This window comes from Anser anser, assembly GCF_964211835.1.
Source record: "Anser anser genome assembly, chromosome: 13".
In the NCBI taxonomy this organism is placed as follows: Eukaryota; Metazoa; Chordata; class Aves; order Anseriformes; family Anatidae; genus Anser; species Anser anser.
The window spans coordinates 11,520,971-11,545,000 of record NC_139734.1 but is presented as its reverse complement, the minus strand read 5'-3'; the positions used below and the strand labels follow the sequence as shown (position 1 = coordinate 11,545,000).

The window sequence follows — 24,030 nt, the reverse complement described above, 5'->3', positions numbered from 1 at the left end:
TTTCCAGACCGCACACCTCAGATTATCTTTGAAGGTTTTTTTCATTATTGTATTTTTGCATGTGTAAAATCCAATGCACAAATTGGATTTATTCACAACCTAGTCCACATATTAATAAAAATAGAGTTTTACATAGTATTTGCTTTTGTCATGCAAATAATTTTGTTTACTCCTGCTAGTCAGCAGAATCTGACTCACTTGGTACACAGGTTGAGTGCGTGAATTGTACTCAAAGATAAATTCAGACAACAAAAATGAAGCATGCGAAATGTTGCTTTAGATGCTTCATCTGGAACTGCGCTTTCTGGTTTAGAAAGTCAAGGATAACTTTGGCAGGCTTCAGGATTCAGGTAGCTGTGAAGTTAAAACGAATCAGTCCTTTTAAAGTGCTCAGAGGAATAGCAGGTTGTATTCTGGGAGAGATTTTGAAAAGGGAATTTTCAGTAAGCAGAATTTAATTACCTAACTGGAATTTTGCCATGATGCCCTGGCTAAACCTTCACTTTTTGTGAAGAAGAAAAAAAAAAAAAATCAGGGAAAATTATTATGCTTTATCTGAACCATTCCTTTTATAGCAACAACTTCAGCCTTGCACTGGGATGGGACAGTATTATGAATAAGAGCAAAGGGAAACATCTCACCTGCTGAACATTAGTCTCATTTCCTGAAACAAGTTCACTCTTCCCAGGAGCTTCTTTCCCAACACTTCCTTAGGGTATGAAATAATTGGCTATTAAACAGTGTGTTCTTGACCCAAACAATGGAGCAGAAACCATGCAACACTTGTCATTATTACAAGAAGAGATAGAAGAGAAATCAGAGCTGATGTCTTGACTGAGCCCATCCTGAGCAAAACCTTCTCACTGCTGTTTACACAGGTTAAGTGCAGCCTGCAGCTGTCTTGATTTGGCTAGTTGAGACTCAGAGGGTTGGGTTGTACCTACATTTGTACCAGGGCAACAACAACAAAACAAAAAAAAAAGAGGAAAAAAGCAGGCAGAAAATGGGAGAAGGGAAACAGAAGGGCACAACTTCCTCCCTTTTCACATTTCTTTCCTGCCTGTTTGCCCTGCATTTATAGTGGGGCTGTGAGAAAGAAAGGCTGCCAGCAGTATAGCATCATATTGCTGGTATAGTGGGCAGCCCGTCTCACCTCAAGACAAAAGAGAAATTATGAAAAAGGTGTCTGCACAGTAATAAAAAAAAAAATGCAAAAATATTCCTTATCACCAATCCTGTACACAGTCTCCTGAACAAGTGATGGCTTCCTTTTTTTCCCTTGTAAGTGCAATCACCTGTAACCTACCGAAACCTCTGCAGGTCCCCCGTGGGCTGCCCCAAGCCTCAAGCTCTGGCAGGCAGCATGTCAGGCCAAGCTGCTGCGTGCAGGCTCCAAATACCACGCGAGGAGCGGACGAGGATGCTGGCGCGCGCGGAGGAAGTTCCCATGGCCTGGAAGGATGAAAACAACTTGTTAGTATGCAGCACACAGCACCCGAGGCTGAGACTGCTATTAATAAGTACTATGCAGAGGGCTCAGGTCATGGTTTTGTAAAATTCAGTGCACTTGGTACACCTGTAAAACAAAACACCAAAAATGCAGCTCAGCTCACAGAGCCGTCTGGGTGCAGCATGTTATAACTGAGGTGCTGAGGCAGCTGTCTTTGAGATGTCAGTGAGATACCTGCCCCTCCACGTCACGCTGTTTGTTACAACAGGAAAGGGCTGTGCAAGTAAATGTGTCTTTATGGAGCCGGTAGGGCTGTGGCACTGATCACTGGGCAGGACACACTGCTGGGTCATACTGGTTCGTAATGGGTCACAGTAAGTGCCTGCACACTAAGGCATTCATCGCAGGGACAAATGGGAGGTATGAGAGGTCCTGGGCAGGACCAGGATCTCGCTGGGGTCATAGTGATGTGGGGCACTAGTTGGGGTGCACAGACCCATGCCTTGGGACAGACAATAAGCCAGCTGCCAGTTTATGGGTCAGGATTAGAGGGCAGCCCAAGGAGACATTGGGCCCACATTGGGGTGGGCATCTGCTACCGACTGCCTGCTCAGGGAGAGCTAGATGTGAGCTGGAAGCGGCGTCACGCTTGCAGTCCATCAAGGGTCAGAGTACTCAAGCTACATCTAGTACTGCTAACGAAGTAGCAGAACACAGGCACACCATGAAATGCTCATGGTAGATCTTATTCTGACACTATCCACCTTAAAAAGAGGCTCTAAGCCTCTGTGCAAGCATGCTGCTGCCTTTCAAAGGACGGTTCATCTTCTGTCCTGCCAGGGTGTCCTGCAGCAGAAAACAATGGCTTCTGGCTCCTCCAGCCTTACCCTGTGGATCAGCTGGGTGTCCTGAATGTGTAACACCTGCAAACAGGACGCACTGACCGCAAATTCCAGGACAGCATTTCTTTTCACATGGGCAAAAAGGAGGTTATGTGTGTAGGAGGTGTGTGCGCATGTACCTGCTTTAAATAAAGCTACCCCATGTTTCCAGGTTAGATTGCACTTTATTTCCAAAGCCTTTACACACCATATTCCCCAAAGTGTTTGAGTAGAAAGAAAGGGGATTGGAAAAAAATTACTGTAAATGGAAAGCTTCTGAAACAGGTATTTCAGCAGCTCATATGATTCCTCCGTTCCCAGCCTTATTGAGTGAAGGAGGCCTTCAAGATGGAGATAAGTGGTACTTAGCTCTAAGACAATACATTTTCATTGGCGATGAAAGACAAGACTGAAGCTGGAGGGGAAAAGTAGTATCCCCAGCAGTATGTTTCCCCACTTACCTCTGTGGCAGGAATCTCTCTGATTTTATTACAGCCCGAGTCCCCTATACCACAGAAGACGGCAGTCAGAGCTAGCTTTGCCTCGGTATAAGAACGGTCTTTACATGTCCTTATGGTGATGTGTTAATTCCCTCAGGACCTCTGAAAAGATTGTGCAGCAATCAGAAAATCCTGTAGTATCTCCTAGGGACATGGGGCCATTTCTAGAGAAACTGAGGGAGGAATTCTAATATATAGGGAATAGCTGGCAAGGATGCAGTTTAGCTGCAGGAGTCTTCCCTCCTCTGCTCTTTATAGCCTATACCTTCAAACAGAAATTAAGACCTTTAATATTCTTTAAACTGTACGGCAAACTGTTCAGATTCAGTGAGTGCCTCAGGATCTTGCCTCTCTACACACTTCCACACAGATACATGCCATCATTGCTTTGCTTATTCCATATTTCAGTAACTCTTAATTGCACGATGAGTTCTCTCACACTGCAGATTTATCTTCACTGAGCTAACTTTTGATCTCGGGCATTAGCTCTGATCAGCACTAAGGCAGACACGGTCTATCCAATTAGCAGGTGGCAGCCCCAGAAGCTCACGACACAGCACTTCTGTTACTCTGCCTTCCAGGAGCTTTGACCTCAACAGACACACTTGGTGAACCTGGCCGTGTTATTTTGGCTGCCTACCTCAGCTCATCTGCTTGGATGGCATTTTGCCTGTTAGCAAGGTAATACACTGCTTTCAGGAGATGCCAGAAAAGGAGGGGTTTACATCCATAACTTGCTAAGCTGTGTTAAAATAGCTTTCTTCTGACATTGAGCAATTACACAAAGCATCTTGACTTTCTCTTTATACAAGTGACTCATTACCAGGCATTCCCTTGTATGGAATCCAAACTACTTGTTTTCCAGCATCTGCAAAAACAAGTATATGTTTCAAAGCAGAATGGTTTTGTGCTCTTTGGAGGCTGCTCTAACATTGATGATGACAAAGAATCTCTTTTTCATTACACAGTTAAAGCTGGGGCAATGACCATCTTCTTCACTGATTTCCCACGCCTATGGCAAAGGAGTCTGAGTGACTGTCGAGGTTCCTGGGCACTGCACTGATACCACCAGCAGTACTGTATTAAATGTCACATAATCCTGGCAGTCTGTTTTGCTGGCAGTTTCAAAGCCATGGGGAGAATCCACGACTCAGCCACCATTAAAAGCCACTAGTTAGTTATGAACACTCCTACCTCACTGTATTTGTACCTCCAGGTAATCTGTTCGTGTCTGTTTGTGTCAAATGATGCCCATTTGCTTTGATGTGGCAGAACACCAAAGCTATGAAAACAAGGAGAATGCCAAGCCTTGAGAGTGCTCTGGGAGTTGGCTGAAATGAATAAACTTTCAAGATGTTCCTGGATGCCCGAGGATGTGTCAAATGAGGCTGTGCTAAAACGATCTCAAATCTTAGATGACATCAGGTGTGAACTGCCTAAGTGTGAAGAGAACACTGCAGCAGAACCATCCATTGGCCCCGTTCATGAACTCTTTTGTAGCTACTCAGCATTTGCCTCAGTTAAGGATCCAAAGCAAAGCTGATCACAAGCGATTACAAGGAACTAAAGTCTTACATGCTCAGAAATGGTTTCAGCCTGCCTCTTTGGCACACCAAATCTGTGCTTGCAAAACAGAGGCTAGAGTGGAAAAGCAGATCTCTTGGCTATAGTAAAAGTCAAGATAATTTCTGAAGGTAACACTAAGTGTATGTCGTTTATTCATCACCTCAAGTCAGTCATTAGCACTGAAACCCAAAGGTGACCATGCAAATAGAGCACCACAACATCTCAGAAAAATGCAAGAACCTGTGTTCTTATATTAAGTCCCACTCGTTTGCTTTTGCCCAGTTGGGAATCACCACACTGTGACTGTCAGGGTCCTTAGCAGGACACGACATAGGGCTAATGGCAGAAGACCGAGTTACATTGCCACTAGGGCCAAAGAAGCAGGACAAAAGATGTATTGGTATCTCCTGGTTATCAACAGACCCAATAGCTACAAAACAGAGAGCATCCCTGTGGCTGCAGAGATTCCCAACACAAGAAACAAATTCCAAGAAACAAAGCAAAGTGCAGCATGCAGAAGCTCATAAACATCATTGAGACAACAGCTTACTTCAGCGTAACACTAGGACAATTAGCTTCAGCACTGTTTTACACTGACATGGCTTCCAGTTCCAGCATTTGACTATTCCTGATAGCCCAGGAGTCTCCAAGCTGTGCTCCTAAAAAGGAGTTGCCCCATTTTTCTTTTGCACTCCCACAGCAGTCTCTCCTCTGTGCCTCTTCCAGTTTGACTCTTTTTTTTTTTTTTTAATGTGATTGATCAGAAGTCTATCTTGTCAGTCTCTCTGTTCAGTCCTGCTCTTGCCAGGCATTTTACATTCAGTACAACAGATCTAAAACCTAGAGCTGAGATGAGAAGAAGGAGATCACAGGAATAGAAAAAAAGGATCAGGAAGAAAATCCTGCAGTCCATTCAGAACACCACTCTTTCATGACTGATGTGTGTTGTGTAGCAACAGTAAAGAAGCCACAAAAAACTGCCTTAAACTAACAAGGAGGAAGGAACATCATTAGAATGAGAAGAGCCATATGATTGTTGAAATTACAGTGAACTTGCTCAAGCCACCACATGCCTGGGTTATTGATACGGGTTTAGAGAAGAGAATACGCAGTACTCTTAAAAGGATGTGAGGACAAGGGTTCAAAGGGAACACAACACAGGGAAACCTGGAATGGGGAGGACCAGGAATGCAACTTCTTGCACCCACAAAATCAATTCAACTACAGTTGAATAAAAGAACAAGCTGACGTCTCCCTCCTACATTACGTACTCTTCCTTATGTATACTGACATAAGAAGGGTAAGAATGAGAAATAGCTCTATTTTCAACCACACACCAAAAAAAAAAAAAAGTCGAGGACATACACAAAAGAAATTGACTGACTCCAGTCAACAGTTTGCTAAATTGACTGCCTCAAACTTAGCATGGTCTCCTGCAAAAGGACTGGCTGTGCTGGCAGCAAGGAAGACTTTGAAAGCCCTGTTTGGGTGTACAGAAGTGATTTTTCCACTGGCACATTTCTACCAGCAGGTCACTTGACTACTGATACTATATGAATACAAGGAGAATATTTTCATGCAGCCAAAGGCAGCTTTCCAAGCACAGTTCAAAAGAAATAGGTTATTTACAGTTCTGAATCTACAGGAGGGTCCACAGCAAGTACATTAGGGGAGTCTGGAAAACTTGGTTGCTAAATCCACCACCTCCACCAAAGACTTTTTCAATGGTCATAACCTGAACTATTTTCAAATAGTTCAAATAGTTTCAAATAGTTCAAATAAATACCTTTCTTTATTTTCCAAATACAATGTAACCAACTGAAAATCAAATTTTCCTTTAGTGCCCATGCAGTGAATAATATTAGTGCTCGGTTAAATATGAATAAAGATTAACTGTATGGCTCATATTAATATATAGGAAGATCTGATGCATAAATGTTAACACAATGTACCAGCACAGCGTTCATTTTAGTTTAAAATCAGAATTAGTAGAATCTGTCTATCAAAATGGTTTTTAATAAACTCAAAAGTACATGGTATTTTTCCTTTAAAGGGAAAAGCATATATGAATACGCCAACAGAGATGAAGGTAATTATAAAGGCTCCTAAAGATAGGAAAAAAAAGACAGGGAAAACAACTTCAGTTAATTCTCCTTTTCAGGATCTAATTAACCTTAAAAACTGTGAGTCTTCAGCCTTTCCCATGCATTTCAATGAAATGGAGAATGTCCCATGCTACAAACTACAGGTCTGATTTAATGGAGTTTTGACTGAGGATAAAGACAGAAGAGTCAGTCTGTGGTCCCCTCTCTTCGCACTGAAAAGTGTCCAATTCCAAAGGCAAATGCACTCAACTCAGTCATCCCAATTAAAGTGTCGGCTGCTATTCAGCATAAGCAAAGATAGCACAAAGAATCCAAAAGAATCGGTCGTTATGGCATATTTACAAAGGCACCACAGAAATTCACATTCGCTAGAGACAGCCAAGGAAAATACACATTATTTAAACAAACATATGTGCATAAATATATGTACATATGTACACATACAGAGCTCCCCCACGCCCCATATATCACATAATAAAATTATATAAAAAGGAGAAAATCCCTTTGCTCTCTCTAGGTCATTCTCTCAAATCTTTTGTGTATAAAAAATAAGTGGAACTACTGCTGAAGCTGCAGTATCTGGCTGCTGAAACGGTATCTTTTTGCTGGAAGTAAAAAGCGTTAAAAAAGACAAAATTCAAGGACCCATTTCTTCATGGGTGTCTATAACAACTCATCTAATATGCAGAGCACACAGAAACCCTGATCTTACGCTGATGTCAGCCTGGCATAACCCCGCATGCCTCTAGAGGAATTTCTGTGCTGAGATCAGGACCCAGCCCGATGCCGAGCGGGTCATACCCTGCAGTGGTGCCAGGCACAGATCTCCCACTGACATCTCTGGAGGTTGTGCATGAGCACTAGTGGCAGTCCATTAGATTCAGGTCAAGTCATCTGAAAAGCTCCAGCTTCCCTCCTTCCCAAATGCCTACCAATGACGGTATTTTTATCAGAAAGAATGAGAGGGAGAGTTCCCTGCCAAAGGTTATCTCCAAGTTCATACTGTGTGTCCTTATGCTGCCACAACCAATAAATCGCTAACAGCCATCTGTAGTAACCAGGCTTCCCCGGGACCAATTTTGTGAGGCCGGCGCGAATTTGTGCAGGCTGCTGCAACATGGACGACAAGCTGGGCTAGCACCACAGCTCTTTGCGGCCATGGCCAGCCTCTAAATGTTTTTGAAACAATCCTTTGAAGTTCAGATTTCGAGAACAAAAGCAACACAGACAATTGGAGTATGCTCAGAAAGAATGAAACTCATCCAAAGGAGCAGGGCACATTCCCAGAGTCTCCGCACTGGCTTCAAAGGCCCCACAGATGGGCAACAAATGCTCTGCCCCTCTCAGCCTCCCTGAGGAGCATCAGAACTGATGCTAGGACCCACTGAAGGAGCCACTTCAGGGATTTCAGACTAAGTGGATGTTTGTGCCCACACAGAATGAGCTTCACCCACTACTGCCCCCATTTTGAGGATCAAAATGACTGGGGGGGGGCTGCACTGTAACACTGCGGCCTCCCCATAGTGGGTGTGAAAGTCATTTCAGACTCCTCCAATTTGAGAGGAAATTCACTCCAAAAAGGTAACACAAGACATTGCTAAAGTCCTTCTTAAGCCCTTGAAGACCCTCCTCAGTTTCCTGTGCAACAGATGACATGGGTTTGTAATACATGGGAAAAAATGGCACACAGCCCATGTTCTTGTACTTGGCATAGTGGTGCACTTTGTGCCCTTTTTATCCTTTATAAAGCCAGATGACCCAGGCAAGCAGCAGGACGCCACCCCAAAGCACGATTATTTTAGAGCTTCAATTTATTTTTGGGGATATCAAAATTTATGACAATTACTAAAGCAAATTGATTAAACCTTAAGCATAAACACACCGTGATAGAGAAGCTGTTTTGCTGGCATGCCAATGAAGCATCTATTTGCAAAGTACGTGGCAATATCAAAGAGCTCTCTATTGATTAAACTTTGAAAATAAAATTGCACCACTTATCATATGCTGTTTGCAAAAATGCCAATCATTATAATACTCACATAAGCATACTGTGTGTTCCCCCTGAACTCGTTACATTCATTACTAAGACTCTATCCTAGGCTGCCTACATGTGGAAAAAATATCTTTCAGATAACACATTAACATTCATAACCAGCATTTAAAGCAGTGCATGGTGCCATCTCAAAAGATAATGGTGTTGTCAGCACTTCCAGTGTAAGCCTCATTTCAGGGGATGGAGACAGGGAGTGGCAACACTATTTCAGCTATTTTAAATGACACCAACAAAGAAGCCTGACATACAAGTTGTCAATCTAATTGTACGTATCTTTCAGAGGTTCTTCCTTCACCTCCACATTAAGTTTTAAAAAATAGTGAAATTCTCAGTCTATTATTGTGAACCACCTGGCAAGTGCTATCATTCTGCTTGTGCATACAGCATCCTTTACAATTATAATTCAAGATGTAAACCTTCATATTACAAAAGCTTTTAAGGTATCAAACAAAAATGACACGACCACTTTCTCACAGGTATACTCACACTCATCAAAAGAAAGAAACAGATAAGCAAAACAATAGGTAACAATACAACGATGAGGGCTTGGTCCATGAATCGTGTTATTAGCTGTTCCTGCAGTACCAAAACACTAATAATACTGAATACAAAAATCGATGACAAAATGGGTAAAAATAACAACAATTAAAAGTTATTTTGCGGGGGAGAAATTTGTAGGTGCAATGCTTTTGAGCCCAATCCTGCTACAGATAATTACAGTGTAAGGTATGATTTGCAAAAGGAGAGGCATTAGCTCTCGATGGTATTGTATTCTGTTAAAAACAACATTTTTTTTGTATTAGTGTGTGTATATATATAAAGTAAAAAAGCAGTTGTTGTAAGGGAAGAGAGGCTTCAGAAGGCCATGACAGCTGTGGAAGATAAATTATTTCAATGCTTATACTTGAGATGATCAGGCCCATTGACCATAGTTCATAGCCAAACGGAGGATGAGGTGGGAACAATCTCATCCCTATATAATTCCAAGTGCATTAGTATCACCAGCTAGAAATACAAAGTCAAACACTTCTATGTGCAAAAGCGACAACAGGATTTCAAGTTAGAAAGCTCAAATGCTAACCAGTGTAGTGACTGCAAAGCAAAAATACTATGGAGCAAATATGTGCATAAACATTGTTACCCACAATTTTCAAGAGTCCTCACCAATTCAATAGTTAATTGCCAAAGACAGCTGAGCTGTCCTTTTCTCTATCAGCTTCCCTTGCTCCTCAGTCATGAAATGGACATTAAAGGCTCCTGCTGTGCAAAGGATTTTATTGCTTTACAGAAAAAAAGACCGCCTATTTAACATATTCAGGTTTCCCCTGGCATTCAGGCTGGAAGTGAGATACCCAAATGTCTTCAGCATTCTGGACCCCAATGACCACAATATAAAGTTGAATATTACCATAATCTCTTCCCCTTCTGTTGTCCCTTCAGTTCTGGTGCCATGTTCGGCACATCTCTAAACTCTGCTTTGAAATGAATTTAACAAGACAGAGCGAGCTCTGAGAATGTCCGGGAAAAAAACTTCAGGCCCAGGTAAGCTCCAATGTTAAAAATCGGGATATCAATTAATTTTAAGCATCATCCAAATTAGGTCACCGTCAATAGGGAGGAGACTCTGGATATGGCCATTTATATCTGAGCACCTAAATCTTACCATAAAATGTCCTAATAGACACAAGATTTTTTGTGTCTGTATTTGTGTGTGTAAAATTCCCAGAGCAGAAGTCACAGTTGAAATCCAGGCCCCATGAAGACAAAGGGAGATCGGTCAGAATTCTAGGTCAGGAATTTATGCATGCTTGTATTGTGTTTTGTGCAATAACAGTTCTGGGAGCTACTTTAGATGCTAAATTAATTTTAAGGTTTCCTTGGAGTCTGACTTTCTTTATTTGAAGTGGTTCTCCCCAAGATATAAATGCAACCACAACTCTTCTATGTTCCAATTGTCTCTTCAATTTCTGCTCATGACACTTCGAGTTATTATACATCATGCTTCAAAGTCATCATTTGTAACAGACCGTCCTCCACAAAGAGAAATACTATAGGGTAGCTTTCAGATAAATGACTACTGTTCAGAGATAGCAAAGTTTCTGCCTAAAGTGATGTGGGAAAGACTGACGGAAAACAGGGATTTTTTTTTTTTCTCTAGCAGAATAAAATCCTTATTTTCTCAGAGACTTAAATTTTCCTATCATATGAATGCCAGAACAGAAGCCACCTTTTCCTGAAAGCTACATCACTGTTTTTTTCTTTTGTTCTGACTTATATCCCCCTTTTCAGAGATGAACTACTTGCCTTTTTGGTGTAATTTCTTTTCTTTCGACTCAAGGCAGCTTCTTGGCCTGCACTGTATTTAGTAAGCCTTGTCCCCAGTAGCCATAAGCTAGCTTCACCTGTGACACCAGAAACCACCACCTCAGCCCACAACCTCTTTTGCACCTAGGTACTTGTACACAATGAAGTACTCACGTTGATCCTATGCATAACCAAGACCTTGAACAAGCCCTGCAAATAGTGGTGAATGTCTGATCTAAAAACATTTTCCTATCATAGAGCTATCCCAATTATTACCATTTGATGTTGCAGGAGACCGCAAACAACAAGGCAAATGCTTATGAACAGCCAGACATCTACAAGTACTGTATACATACATAAAGGACAATTACAGTTCTATTAGAAACCAGACGGCAAGCACAAAAGCCAACGAGTGCCCAACTGCCCACAGACATCTCATGGAATGAACTTAAAGGAAAGAACTTTTGGGAACACATGGGAGTCTGAACAGATACTCAGGTTTTTCTGCTCTCTACAGAGCAAATACAGAAATATGTGACCTCTGTGCGTAATGACAATTCAATGACATGCCTCTCATTCTGAACGTGGAATATGAAATGCTCACTGTGAACTGCTCAAAAATAATCCCCAGGCCATGATTATTCATAGAAATTATTTGGTGAGTAATTTCAATTAAATAAATTCAAGGAAACAAGAAAAATAGGCTAAACCAATAGACTGCATTATTTATGATGAATAATTCATCTGGAGGAACTCCCCCTCCCACCTTTGCATAAAGCCAGCTCAAGGCTTAGGGCACTGAAGTCCCACTTAAGCCCTGTTTTGAGGTCTTAATTGGGGACTTTCATGATGAATCACTCTGGGCTGGCCATCTGCCCAGGACTGAATTTCACCCATTGCTCCTGCTCCTCACATATTGTTAGATACACCATTAGCACAGTGGGATTTGGATTCTTTTAACTGTACTTCCATAAAAATCATGATATGGAGAAAGTTCATTATGTTTCTTTCACTGCTAATAAATAAAGGGAAGAAACCTCTCCTATCAACCCATCAGACTTTCAACAGTGAACATTCAGTGTACCCATACATCAACTGCTTTTTGCAAAGGTGAGTCCCATTACTAAGGCATTGCACTCAATAAAACAAGAAGACCTGACAACTTCAGCAAGATTCCCTGAATGACTAAAAACATTTGTGCCCATATGCACTTTCATGATGGGATATTTCCAGTTAAAAACATTCACAGAATGTAATGTAGATTATGACTCTGAGGAAATATAAAAAATTGCACTTATAAATCGTAGTGGTAAATATTACTGTAGACATTCACTCGTTTGAAATGAAAGACATATCCACTGTTGTTTTAGGGATGGAAAAAAAACTTTCCTTTTTTTGCTTTTGATGCTCAGCAATGTCAGCACAGAATCTCTCTCTTTGGAAAGATTCATCTCACTGTCCCTATCAGAGAAAAGGATCCACTGACATGATGAATCAAAGCACTTCCAAAAATATTTGACCCACTCAATTAAGTAAGACATATGTATGTGCTTTTAAGTTACACATTTGTTCAAAGATCTGATCCAAAGCCCACTGAAGTTCTTCCCACTGAAGCAGGAGTCCTTCCACTGACACCAAAGGGCTTTGGCTCAGACATACTACTTTGCTGAATAGCAATGAACACATCCATAAATATCAACTGTCTAACAGTACTTTGCTGGGTTCCATGCTAAATGGAGTGTGTGTACAAAGGCAGGGGAGACTGGTTTTTCTATGCAAGAATTAAAAAAAAAATTGAACCAAAGCTAAAACAAAAAGCAGTCTTAATTACCCAGAGGCGAGTGATTCTGTCTGTATCCCCAGTGTGGAGGCTACCTGGGATTCTTTTTGACAGGCATTTTCTATAACACATTTCCTGCTGAAACTGACATTACAGCTCAGAAAATATGCGTCTAATTTTTTAGAAAGTCAGGATTCCACATTAATAACACAAAACATCAGAAACTGATAGTTTTACTGCTGTGTTTTTCACCACCAGTGTAAAATCCTGCTGTGCTGACACAAAACAGATTACCCCAGATATACTGAAACAAATCATGGTGAAGTCTCTTTGAAAAAAAAAATTATCCTAAAATTAGATAACCGTTCTCAACAATGTGTATCCTTGGCTAGGATTTGAGTCCTTGCAGGAAGCAGCAATCGAAGGAAGAATTACTAAGCATGTTGATTTCAAGTCATATTTCATTAAATTATTTTATTTATACAGTAGGTAAGAATGAAGTGTCAGTAAACAATATTCTGAAGCAGCCCATGACCCTCCAGATGCCTGAATGGCTGGGGGAAATGGAGCTAAAAATGCATGTGGAAATGAAGGAGCATCATTACAGGTAATAGCAAAGGCCATTACCGACTGCCAGCAAACTGCAGCTCGGTAGATACCGCACATAAAGAAGCCCCCGTCACTCAGGTGCCCCTCTGCCCACAGGCTGGAGCACCCACTGGCTCTCCTTCCTTGGAGGCTTTGCCACAAGCATCCCTCTCCTCTGCCCCTCTGGGAAACACATCGCACCAGTTCACTGTGTCTGTGCTAACTGATGGGCAGGGATGGACGCCAAGGCCGCAGAGGGCAGAGACTGACAGCTGCTTCCTCCCTGGCCTCTATACTCACCCTCCTTGCCTTGCCCTTCCCTTGCCCAAAGGCAGCCAGTGAAAGCCAGAGTCTCCTTCTTCGCCCTCTCCTTTACAGCACACTTTCCAGTGCTGCTGGATGATCTAAAAGCTTGGATTACAAGTAACAATTATTTTGCATGCTGCTCACTGCTAAATCTGGAAACTGTTTATTTCCTTAATAATCACTTTTAAGTGAGGCACAAAAATATCCCACTTACAGTATAGGAAAGATTCCAGAAATGTAGATACTCATGGAAAATGTCTCCAGCTACAAATAGGCACACATACACGCACAGGCATACAGGGAAACATCCCCTCAGAAAGTAAGCCTACAGGGAACTTGTTGACTAGCAATGAAGACTATGTCAGAACCCTGAGCTGACATGGAGTAGGCATCTTGTGTTATGCAGTTCAGGATCGCAGGATAAGGAACACGAAATCACTAAACACCTAAATCTACAAATTCCACCACGCTAGTCACCATGTTTTGTTCACAAAAATCAATATTGGTATCTATTTATACTACAGGAATAAATCCCTCCTTACCCTCTACCAGCACCCGAGCTATCTTGATAGTTTCTAATGATCAGTACAGCTTAAATCCTGCCCTCCACCCAATTCACAAGGGTTTTTGCTTAGCATGTGTTTCATTCTTTTCCATAAGCCCATTGATGGATATATTAGTGACTTCTTCATTTATAAAAAGAGAAATAGAAACAGATAAATTGATAAAGATATGTGAGAAGTGTTTAGCATCCATCTGTAGATAAAATGTGGAGAAAGAAAAAGACCGCCACATTTCCAGGCTTATTCTGCTATTCTGCTCCTTGATATTTACTCTCACAGAAGGACAACAGCGTGATGTGTGCTAGGCAGTAAGGGTAATGATCTGTGCCAAATTTTATGCGCTTATGCTTCATGCCGTGGTTTGGCATTTTTTTTCCTGCCAGCAGATAGATGAAGTGGTGGCTTTTAGGACCATGAGGGAGTCAAAAGCTGCCCTGGTCTATATAATAGCACAGGACTAACGCAGACTCTTTGAAGTTGGTTTGGACTGGTGTCAAACAAGTACTTTGTTTATACCTGTACTGGAGCAGCCTGTGAGTGCCCCCATGGGAAACAGGTAGGGGATAATTAAGAGCTCTTCATCAAGCAGGCAAGGATATTACAAGGATAAAAATTTCAAACTGATGGTAGCCAGATGCAGAGTTGTAGAGAAAGCACAATTTTTTACCAGTGGGAGATGAAAGCTAATGGAACAATTTACCAAACATTGTGGTAGATTCTCATCACAGGCAATTGCTAAGATATGCCCGGATATGTTATTGGTTTTCCAGGGCTTTTTGTTTTGTTGTGTCGGTTTTTTTTTGTTGTTGTTTTGTTTTTTCCTTAGGAGGTATGATCTAATTTAAGGATGAATTAATTCCAATTTAGCTGATGGCCTTCGTTATGCAAGATCCTAAAGTCACAATGGTTTCTTTAAGCCTTATAACCTACAAATCTGTAAGTTTATGTCTGTAAGTTAAAAGTCTTCATAACTTTGCTCCAGAAGGAGCATGACAAAACACAGTGAAGTAACTGGGGAAGAAGAAACCTTCACAATGCTCACAAACCAGGTGTAGGACTGTGTTTTCTCAAAGCCTTGCAGACTGCTGTATCAGCCTGCCTCCTGGCCTCCCACTTCTGGAAGCTCCCAGACAGTCACGGCCTGAAAATGCTCCTGCATTCACCACACAAAATAAAGCAGGTGGGGAAGAAAGCTGTTCTTTTATATCCTGTGTTTTTAATTGAAGGGATTATAAAACACTTTGGGCATGCTGAGGAATCATGACTTTGTTCCTAAATAAAAAGCTGTAGCTATTTTTTTTTAAATCCCTGTTTTTCCTCCTACAACAGTGGTTATTATATGCATACATTTGCAGTGTAATGGAATCAGTATCTCTGTGTATTATTACTGTTGCAATCCCTTAACATGCTGTTCCTTCCATCCCACATGAATCTGGTAATTACTGCTGAGGCATGCCATGTGTACACCTTCCCTTCCCAGGCAGCATCAGCAGTTACCACAAACACATTTCCCATGTACTAGTAAACACAGGCAAGTGTAACGCTGTATGCTGTCCCACGAGCCAGTTCCAGGTCATGGTCCTTGCTCACCAGAAAGCTGCACATCAATGAAACTCATAGACATGTACATTGTCAGATGAGACAAAAATGCAGTGGACTTACTTCTGCCTTCAGCTTTTGCTGTGTGTTGGAGTGAGCCCTGAGAGTGCTGGCAATGCTGTGCGGGGCTGTGCGGTGAGATGAGTTGAAGGCAGGTTACAGGAACACGTGTGTGCCTCTGTGTGCATGACCACATGGGCAAGCATGTGCATCAATGTGCTCCCTTCTACAAAATAAAACAAAATCAACCTGGGCCTACTTTTGACTTCTCCTTTTAGGCTCATGCCCCTTCCCTGTGTTACAAAGACCTGAACATAAGATTTGGTATGTTCTGTAACTAGTCCAATTTTGCTCTCCTAACACCATATTCTAACGCTTAAAGAGAAATCAAATGTAAAACAAGCAAAAAATCTTGCAGCAAAATAATCTGGCTGCTGATGCATTAGTGTTGTAAAACTCCAGATCTGCTACAGAGATCTCCCCTGATCTTAGCTAATTTTGCTCTGAATTCAGCTGGACAAACAGCATTTGCACGGAGCAGCTCTGATCACATATTAAAATCCCAATCTTGTTGAAATTCACACAGCAGCACCCCAACAGCGTGCTCCAGAGCAGCAATGCTCCTGCGACCTCACCAAATTTTAAGTAGGGAAGTTGCAGCTGCTCCAATCCCGAGCACAAACTCCAGGACTTTCCTGCCCAGCAGCACTGCAAAGGTATCTGTGCTGGCTGCTGCAGGATGCTACCTTTCCTGACACCAAGCCCCCCCCTCAGAACAGACAATACATCTCTGCTGCTCCTGAAGTGTGGGCTCTGATACTTAATGGTCAAAGACTAACACAAAATGACAGCACCAATCTTGCCAAGTCCAGCAGTCTTTTGGCAGCAAACCTCTACATTCTGGAGACTCGCTGCTTCCAGCTCCCTATAAAAATCCTACAATAATGCCCCCTGCCATATTAGCACTTTAAAAATTCACTGTGGATTGTCTATTTTGTATTTTTTCCCCAGTGTGAACCCAAAGTTTTACCTTCTAGATAGAGATCAAGAGCAGCCATCCTTTCCTATCTATTCCTTTCGCCTCTATGCTGAGGGCATGGTGCTTAAGCGAAGTCACAATAACCCATATCCAACATCTTGTTCTTTCAACGTGCAGCCAAATTCTATACCATAACATCTCAATTTGGCCGCGGGATGGGTCTAGGCACTGTGACGGGTCACGCTGGATGTGGTCTCAGCTGCTCAGCACCCAGCTGAGCTTTCCAGAGCGCACAGGGCTGCGGGCACCCGCTGGCCGAAAGGTGTTGAACTTCCCTGGACGCTGGGAAACGTCACGGCCCCGGACAGGGCTCGGCGAGGCAATTTGGGGATGCCAGGAGCGGGGGAGAAGCGCTGATGCCGGAGCCGGCTTTTGCAGCACCCCTGCTCCGAGAGCCAGATTGTGTGCGGCGTGTGCGTGTGCGGTGTGCGCCAGCTGGCTGGCCGGCTCGTGCCAACGCGCCTCCTTGCCTCACTCTTCTGAAAGCACGGATTTCGGGACCCGGAGCCCCAAATCCTCCGGACCCAGGTACCTCCGCTCGTCGCCTCCTTCCTCTCCCCGGCTGCCAGTCCCCGCGCTGTCCTGCCGCTGCTGTCAGAGCGCTCCGGCGCGGCTGGGCTGGGGATGGGGGTGCCGGGGGTGGTGTTGGGGGGGTGGGGGGGGGCTGGGAGAAACGTGTCCCCCCCGCCCCCGGCGTGACGTCAGCGCGACTCCGTGCGGGGCAGCCGGCAAAAGCCCCGCGCCGCGCCGCGCCCCGCGCACACCGCCCCGCTCCCGCAGCGCCGCCGCTGCTCCGAGCCCCCTGCCCTGCCCTGCCCTGCCCGGCCCGGCTCGGCTCGGCTCCACGCCGAGCCACGGCACGGCACCGCCTCGCCGGGCTCCTCCCGAGGCGTGAGGCGGGCGATGCCTCTCGCCGCCGGGCGCCTGGCTCCCGGGGCGCGGCGGCGCTTGGCGGCTGCCCCTGCTGCAGCCCCTCCTGCCCCTGCTGCTCCTGCAGCCCCTACATCCCCTGCAGCCCCCTCGGGCGCCCCGAGAGCAGGTAGGTGGGAGCGGGGGGATGCTGCGGGGTGCGGGGAGCCGCGGGGGCTTCGGCTCGGAGGAGCCCTTCTGCCGGCACGGGGGTACGGATGGGTTTTTTCTGCCTCCCCCGGCTGAAAATAGCGGTAGCGGAACGGAGCTGGGCAGCGGGGGCTGCCCCGGGCCGCTCTGCTGGCGGCAGCCCCCGGGGAGGTGGTGGCGGAGGGGCCGGGGGGGGCAGCGGCGGGATGCCGGTGCCCGGGGCTCCCCGAGGGGCTGCCCCCAGCAGAGCTCGGCTGGCACTTCCTCGGGGGGAGGATTTCGGAGTTTGCCAAGTCGCTGCCTTGTCCCCCCTCCGCCCCCAGCCTGGCGACCTGCTCTGCCCGCCGCTTGCGGTCTCTGCTCCTGGCCGTTTTCATTGGGGGTTTCTTCTTTCTCTCCTCACCTGCCTTAAAAGGTTTGACTGTAGGTACTGAAGCGGGGATCGACGGCGCATAAAGATGCTGAAGGGTGTTTGGTTGCTCAGTTTGTTAACAGTGGCTGGGATCTCGCAGACAGAGAGTCGCAAACCTGCCAAAGACATTTGCAGCAAGAGCCGCTGCCCTTGCGAGGAGAAGGAGAACGTGCTAAATATTAATTGTGAAAACAAAGGATTTACAACCGTCAGCCTCCTGCTGCCGCCACCCTCCAAGATCTACCAGCTCTTCCTCAATGGGAACGCGCTGACCCGCCTGTTCCCCAATGAGTTCGTCAACTACTCCAACGCCGTGACCCTGCATTTGGGCAACAACGACATGCAGGAGATCCGCACGGGGGCCTTCAGCGGGCTCCGCACCCTCAAGAGGCTGCACCTCAATAACAACAAGCTGGAAGTGCTGAAGGAGGACACGTTCCTGGGCTTGGAGAGCCTGGAGTACCTGCAAGCCGACTACAACTACATCAGTGCCATCGAAGCGGGGGCTTTCAGCAAGCTGAACAAGCTCAAAGTGTTGATTCTCAATGACAACCTCCTGCTGTCCTTGCCCAGCAATGTCTTCCGCTTTGTGCTCCTCACCCACCTGGACCTGCGGGGCAACCGGCTGAAGATGATGCCTTTTGCTGGTGTGCTGGAGCACATTGGAGGCATCATGGAGATCCAACTCGAAGAAAACCCTTGGAACTGCACCTGCGACTTGCTGCCACTCAAGGCCTGGCTAGACACCATCACCGTCTTCGTGGGTGAGATAGTCTGCGAAACACCTTTCAGGCTGCATGGGAAAGATGTGACCCAGCTCACCAGGCAAGATCTCTGCCCTAGAAAAAGCTCCAGTGATTCAAACCAGAAGGAAAAACACCCTGTCCTCTCAGACCCACATATCTCAAGATTACTGCCCACAGCTAACTCTGCCATCAATCCCACCAGAGCCCCAAAAGCCAGCCGCCCCCCAAAAACCAGGAACCGCCCCACACCCCGTGTCACTGTGTCAAAAGACAGACAAATATTTGGACCTATCATGGTTTACCAGACAAAGTCTCCTGTGCCCATCACCTGCCCAGCTGGCTGCATCTGTACTTCACAGAGCTCAGACAATGGACTAAATGTGAACTGCCAAGAGAAAAAGATAAGTAACATCTCTGATCTCCACCCTAAGCCAACCAGTCCAAAGAAACTTTACCTTACCAGTAACTATCTACAAGTCATTTACAGAACCGATCTTGTAGAGTACAGCTCTCTGGATTTGTTACATCTAGGAAATAACAGAATTGCAGTGATACAAGAAGGTGCCTTTACAAACCTCACAAGTTTACGTAGACTTTATCTTAATGGCAACTACCTTGAGATTCTGTACCCTTCTATGTTTGAAGGGCTGCAGAGCCTGCAGTATCTCTACCTAGAGTACAATGTCATTAAGGAGATCCTGCCACGTACCTTTGATGCTCTGAGTAATCTTCATCTGTTATTCCTCAACAACAACCTGCTCAGATCCTTGCCCGACAACGTCTTTGGCGGCACTTCCCTCACCAGACTCAACCTCAGAAACAACCATTTCTCGCACCTGCCGGTGAGAGGAGTCCTAGATCAGCTCTCGGCTCTAATTCAGATCGACCTCCAGGAGAACCCGTGGGACTGCACGTGTGACATTCTGGGGCTGAGGAACTGGATAGAGCAAGTCACTGACCAGAACAACCACCAGTCAAATGCCCCTGTTGTTATCAACGAAGTCATCTGCGAGTCTCCCACCAAGCACTCTGGAGAGCATCTGAAATTCCTGAGCAAAGAAGCCATCTGTCCAGAGAACCCCAACTTGTCAGACTCTTCTCTCCTGTCCATGAATCAGAACACAGATACCCCCCAGCTCCTCGGTGTCTCACCCAGCTCCTATCCGGAAATACACACTGAAGTTCCACTGTCTGTCTTAATTTTAGGCTTGTTGGTTGTGTTTATTTTGTCAGTCTGTTTTGGGGCAGGCCTGTTTGTCTTTGTCCTTAAGCGCCGGAAGGGGGTGCAAAGCATGCCCAGTAGCGCCAACAACTTAGATATAAGTTCATTTCAGCTCCAGTACGGGTCCTACAACTCTGAGACCCATGACAAAACTGAAGGACATGTTTATAACTACATTCCCCCTCCCGTTGGACAGATGTGCCAAAACCCGATCTACATGCAAAAAGAAGGGGATCCAGTTGCCTATTACAGGAATCTCCATGAGTTTAGCTATAGCAACCTTGACCACAAAAAGGAAGATCCCACCAGTCTTGCATTTACAATCAGTGCAGCTGAGTTACTGGAAAAGCAGTCCTCACCTCGGGAACCAGAGCTGCTGTATCAAAATATTGCAGAAAGGGTCAAGGAACTCCCCACCGGAGGATTAGTTCATTATAACTTTTGCACCTTACCCAAAAGGCAGTTTGCCCCTTCGTATGAATCCAGACGCCAAAACCAGGACAGGATAAATAAAACTGTTTTATATGGAACTCCCAGGAAATATTTTGCAGAACAATCTAAACCTGAGCATCCTTTACTCCAAGGAAAGCTACAAACAGAACCAGACTACCTCGAAGTTCTGGAAAAACAAACTGCAATCAGTCAGCTGTAAGGGGGGAGGTGGGAGGCAAAGGAAAATTTTTAAATGAGCTCAGCATCAAATTTGATTGATTCTGAGCTCAGTGCTGATGTCATCTGTCGCATTCCCAACGTTTTCACTTTTTAAATTAGAGAGGGAGTAAGAGAGAGAAATGGAACCCTTACAGCATAGCAGGGATATGGTGTTGCTTTTGCAACGCTCCCTTTAAGTTATTTCTATATCTCTCTCCTTTTGACCCTTCTGTAGGAACTGCCACCGCAAATGTATGTTTCTGTAATAAATCTTGCGTAATTCTTTTTCATTTGGAAGGAAATGAGGAAGGGGGTCTTTGGGTTTTTCTGTTGTTTTTTTCTTTTCATTTCAAAGTGGAAACTTAATGTATTCTGTAGAAGATCTCCAAAGATCTTTTTTTTTTTCCTGGACTATGACTTTCTTTTGTAAATAATAATATACAGTACTGCTGTTTCAATTACCAAGTATAGCCACTGGGCGTCACTTTTTTGTGTTAAAGTGCCTTTGCACTTTAAGTACATTATTACTTAATTGTTGCTCTTAGCTTTGATAAATTGAACCTATTTTAATGTGTTGTATTTTTGAAATTAAAAAAAATGTAAAATAGACCTATATGTCAGCTGCATTAAATCAGAAGGTTTGATTTATAGGAAAGCTGCCCATCTTTAAATGAATCTAGTTCTAGGACCTTACAAACTGAACTGTAATTTATTGGGGTATATTTTTTTTCCCTCTGGGTTTGTTCAGAGTGATTCACTGAAATCAACTGAGAGGATTTAGCAATGGACTAGAGGTTATCAAATGCCTCAGCTGGGAGTAACAGCTCATTAATAAAACACGTTTAACACAATATCATAGTGAACTGAACAATTAATGTCCTTCTTAATTCATTGCATTGCAGTTCTAACATGGTTCAGTGGTTTAAGATTATTTTCGTACTTAGGAGAATATTACAGTATTTTATCCATTAAATTGGGTATTTTTGTACATTTTATGACAGCATTTATAACTTTTTTGGACTGAAATTAACATTTCATTTTCCTGCTAGATACAGCAACTTTTTTTGTAAGCAGGGACACCAGCAGGGGTCATCCCACACCTCATTACTTTTGTTAACATACAGGCAAATGAACCAACGCCAAAGGTAAAATTTGAACCAAGGTCTTTTCAAGTCCTCCAAATGAAGGTAGCAGAGATCGCTTTGTGCATCATACTAACTTTCAGTAGCCTGAACTATGTCAAGTTCTCTGTCTGTAAAGCAACAGTAATAATGCAGCGATTCTAGTCTACTAGAGGAAACTTTCTATTAAGTCCATTATCTTAAGTTTTGTCAAATGTTCTAAGCTAACTGAATTCACTCAACGTGAGTTTTCGTACGCTCATCAGTGAACATACGCAATATGTATTCTCCCTTCCCATTAACTCAGGCCTGTTTTACTTCAAGATTTACCTTATCAACTTCAATTTGCATTTTCTTCCTGGAGAATATCGAAACCATTTTTATTAACAAGTCAAACTTTATTGAGCCTTATTAGCTTCTAAATAATTTTTAGATGCAAACATTATTGTGTGATTTTAACAAACAGCCCTTATTTACAACAAAACCAGTTTTGTTTTGTCTATTGTAAATCCTTATGCAACTGGGATGGTGATCTGCATATAAAGTAGGCCAGGCTTTTCAATTCCTTATTAAAGCAATTGATGGAGCCTGAAAGAAGCACACTGTTTCCTTTTCATAAATAGGTTACTGCACATAATAATCCTTTATTATCATGCAGAGATTGAAGTGGCCTCTGCTGACTGATTTTTAGAGCTTTACTATAGTTAGTAATACAGTATCTACAACTCTGAGAAATTTTCAGCAATAGCATTTGAGCTATAAATGACTACAATCAATGTTGTTCTAATCAGGACTTTGGCAATAGGAAGTCACTTTATATTTTAAAGCTAAAGAGACTTTGCATGTGTATTGCCAGATATCTGAGTCATTCAGTAAACTGTCTTCTAATGATTGATGTGACATCTGAGTACACTACTATGCTAACATGTCGATTCTTTATTTTTTGAGTCCATAGCATCTATGTCTGTTCATTAGATCAGGTTTAAAACTGGAGTGCCACAATGAACTACTGAATAATCAGTCTTCAAAATGGTCTCACTTCAAGAAGGAGACGAAATGGTATCACTTTAGTTGAACTTGGAACATTTGACCGGAATAGCATCCATCTTTGAGTGAGGTATTTGTCTGAAATCTTCCAGTAGTGACTGTCCTATTATTGCTTCTTTTCCTGGGTGCTTAAAAGCGTTTATTGCTGAAACCCCACAAAATGTATAAGTCTTATTTTAAAGTTATTAACTCTTTCCAGGCTTGATTTTAGTATTGTCTGCAAAACAAGTACTGTGTTATATCCAGCACTCTAGCAGCTAGGATATTATCTATTATTGTCTAGAAAACCAGAACAAATTACATCTTTTTTTCTCAGAAAAACGCTATTTTTTCCTACAAAAATTATTTTTCAATTGTAAAGTGTTCACAAACAACAGACAGAGGTACTGGATTCTTTTAGTGACTTTCTCTTATTTACTTTTACTGTTTGAGTCTCAGGCTGTCTTTCATGCTTTCTTTGGTAGCATAGCAATATTTTAGAGGTTGCTGTTGCTTTACATTGCCTTAGCTTTCATAGTGGAATTTATTTAGTGACTGGATTTTAGTTTGCATCACCAGTACCAACTTAAAAATCATTATAGCTGTGGATCTTTTATGTTCGTTTTTATACCCTCCAGCTGACATCTATTAAACAATTCTTTTCATAGTGTGTATAGGTGAGAGAGAGAGATATTTTTTTTTTCAGTTACACTTAAAGAGATTTGTTTAACAGGGAAAGCGTGTTGGCAGCTTCGGTGTAGAAGGTCTCTACGTTTCTTTAGCTGTGCAGCCCTGGAAGCCACTGCTTGTTAGGGGAATGCTGTTTGTCTGACTAATGGCTTGATAATGAGTCTGAAAAAAAAATTCCTTCAGAGATTCAAGATTTAAGCTGTCAACATTATGTAATCAGGTTAGTGAAATATTTTTTTTGCCCAGGAAAATGGGATACAGATATTTTTTTCTTCCTAATTTTTCATTTGTGAGAGTAGATACAATGACCTTTACAGAAACAATAACAGTACAGACAGAAACAGTATTAAAAATATACAGTTATCTCCA

The 24,030-nt window shown here is 43.3% G+C and overlaps 2 protein-coding genes across 49 annotated transcripts in view; one reads left to right on the top strand and one right to left on the bottom strand.

Annotated features, from left to right (window-relative positions):
• LOC310880987 (uncharacterized protein) overlaps nucleotides 1-24,030 on the bottom strand; it is a 111,982-nt gene that overhangs the window by 70,238 nt on the left and 17,714 nt on the right. For 21 of the 46 annotated variants that reach the window (XM_083797585.1, XM_083797582.1, XM_083797583.1 and 18 more), the window contains exon 2: nucleotides 1,307-1,452. In XM_083797585.1, the coding sequence (XP_083653711.1) occupies nucleotides 1,307-1,452 (146 nt within the window). Of the gene's footprint in view, nucleotides 1-641; nucleotides 710-1,306; nucleotides 1,453-24,030 lie in introns of all 46 variants that reach the window. The other 25 variants (XM_083797566.1, XM_083797564.1, XM_083797565.1 and 22 more) reach the window with 2 other exon arrangements.
• Nucleotides 16,781-21,675, top strand: SLITRK2 (SLIT and NTRK like family member 2; the record flags this gene model as incomplete). 3 transcript variants are annotated; one of them, XM_083797550.1, is made up of 2 exons in its annotated part: nucleotides 16,781-17,262; nucleotides 18,278-21,675. In XM_083797550.1, the coding sequence occupies 2 exons, from the start codon at nucleotides 16,781-16,783 to the stop codon at nucleotides 20,823-20,825; spliced, it is 3,030 nt and encodes a 1,009-aa protein (XP_083653676.1). In that variant the 3' UTR covers nucleotides 20,826-21,675. The 3 variants fall into 3 exon arrangements, with proteins under 3 accessions (XP_083653676.1, XP_083653678.1, XP_083653677.1); XM_083797552.1 differs by having other exon boundaries at nucleotides 17,173-17,262; nucleotides 18,209-21,675; XM_083797551.1 differs by lacking the exon at nucleotides 16,781-17,262 and adding an exon at nucleotides 17,438-17,773 and having other exon boundaries at nucleotides 18,209-21,675.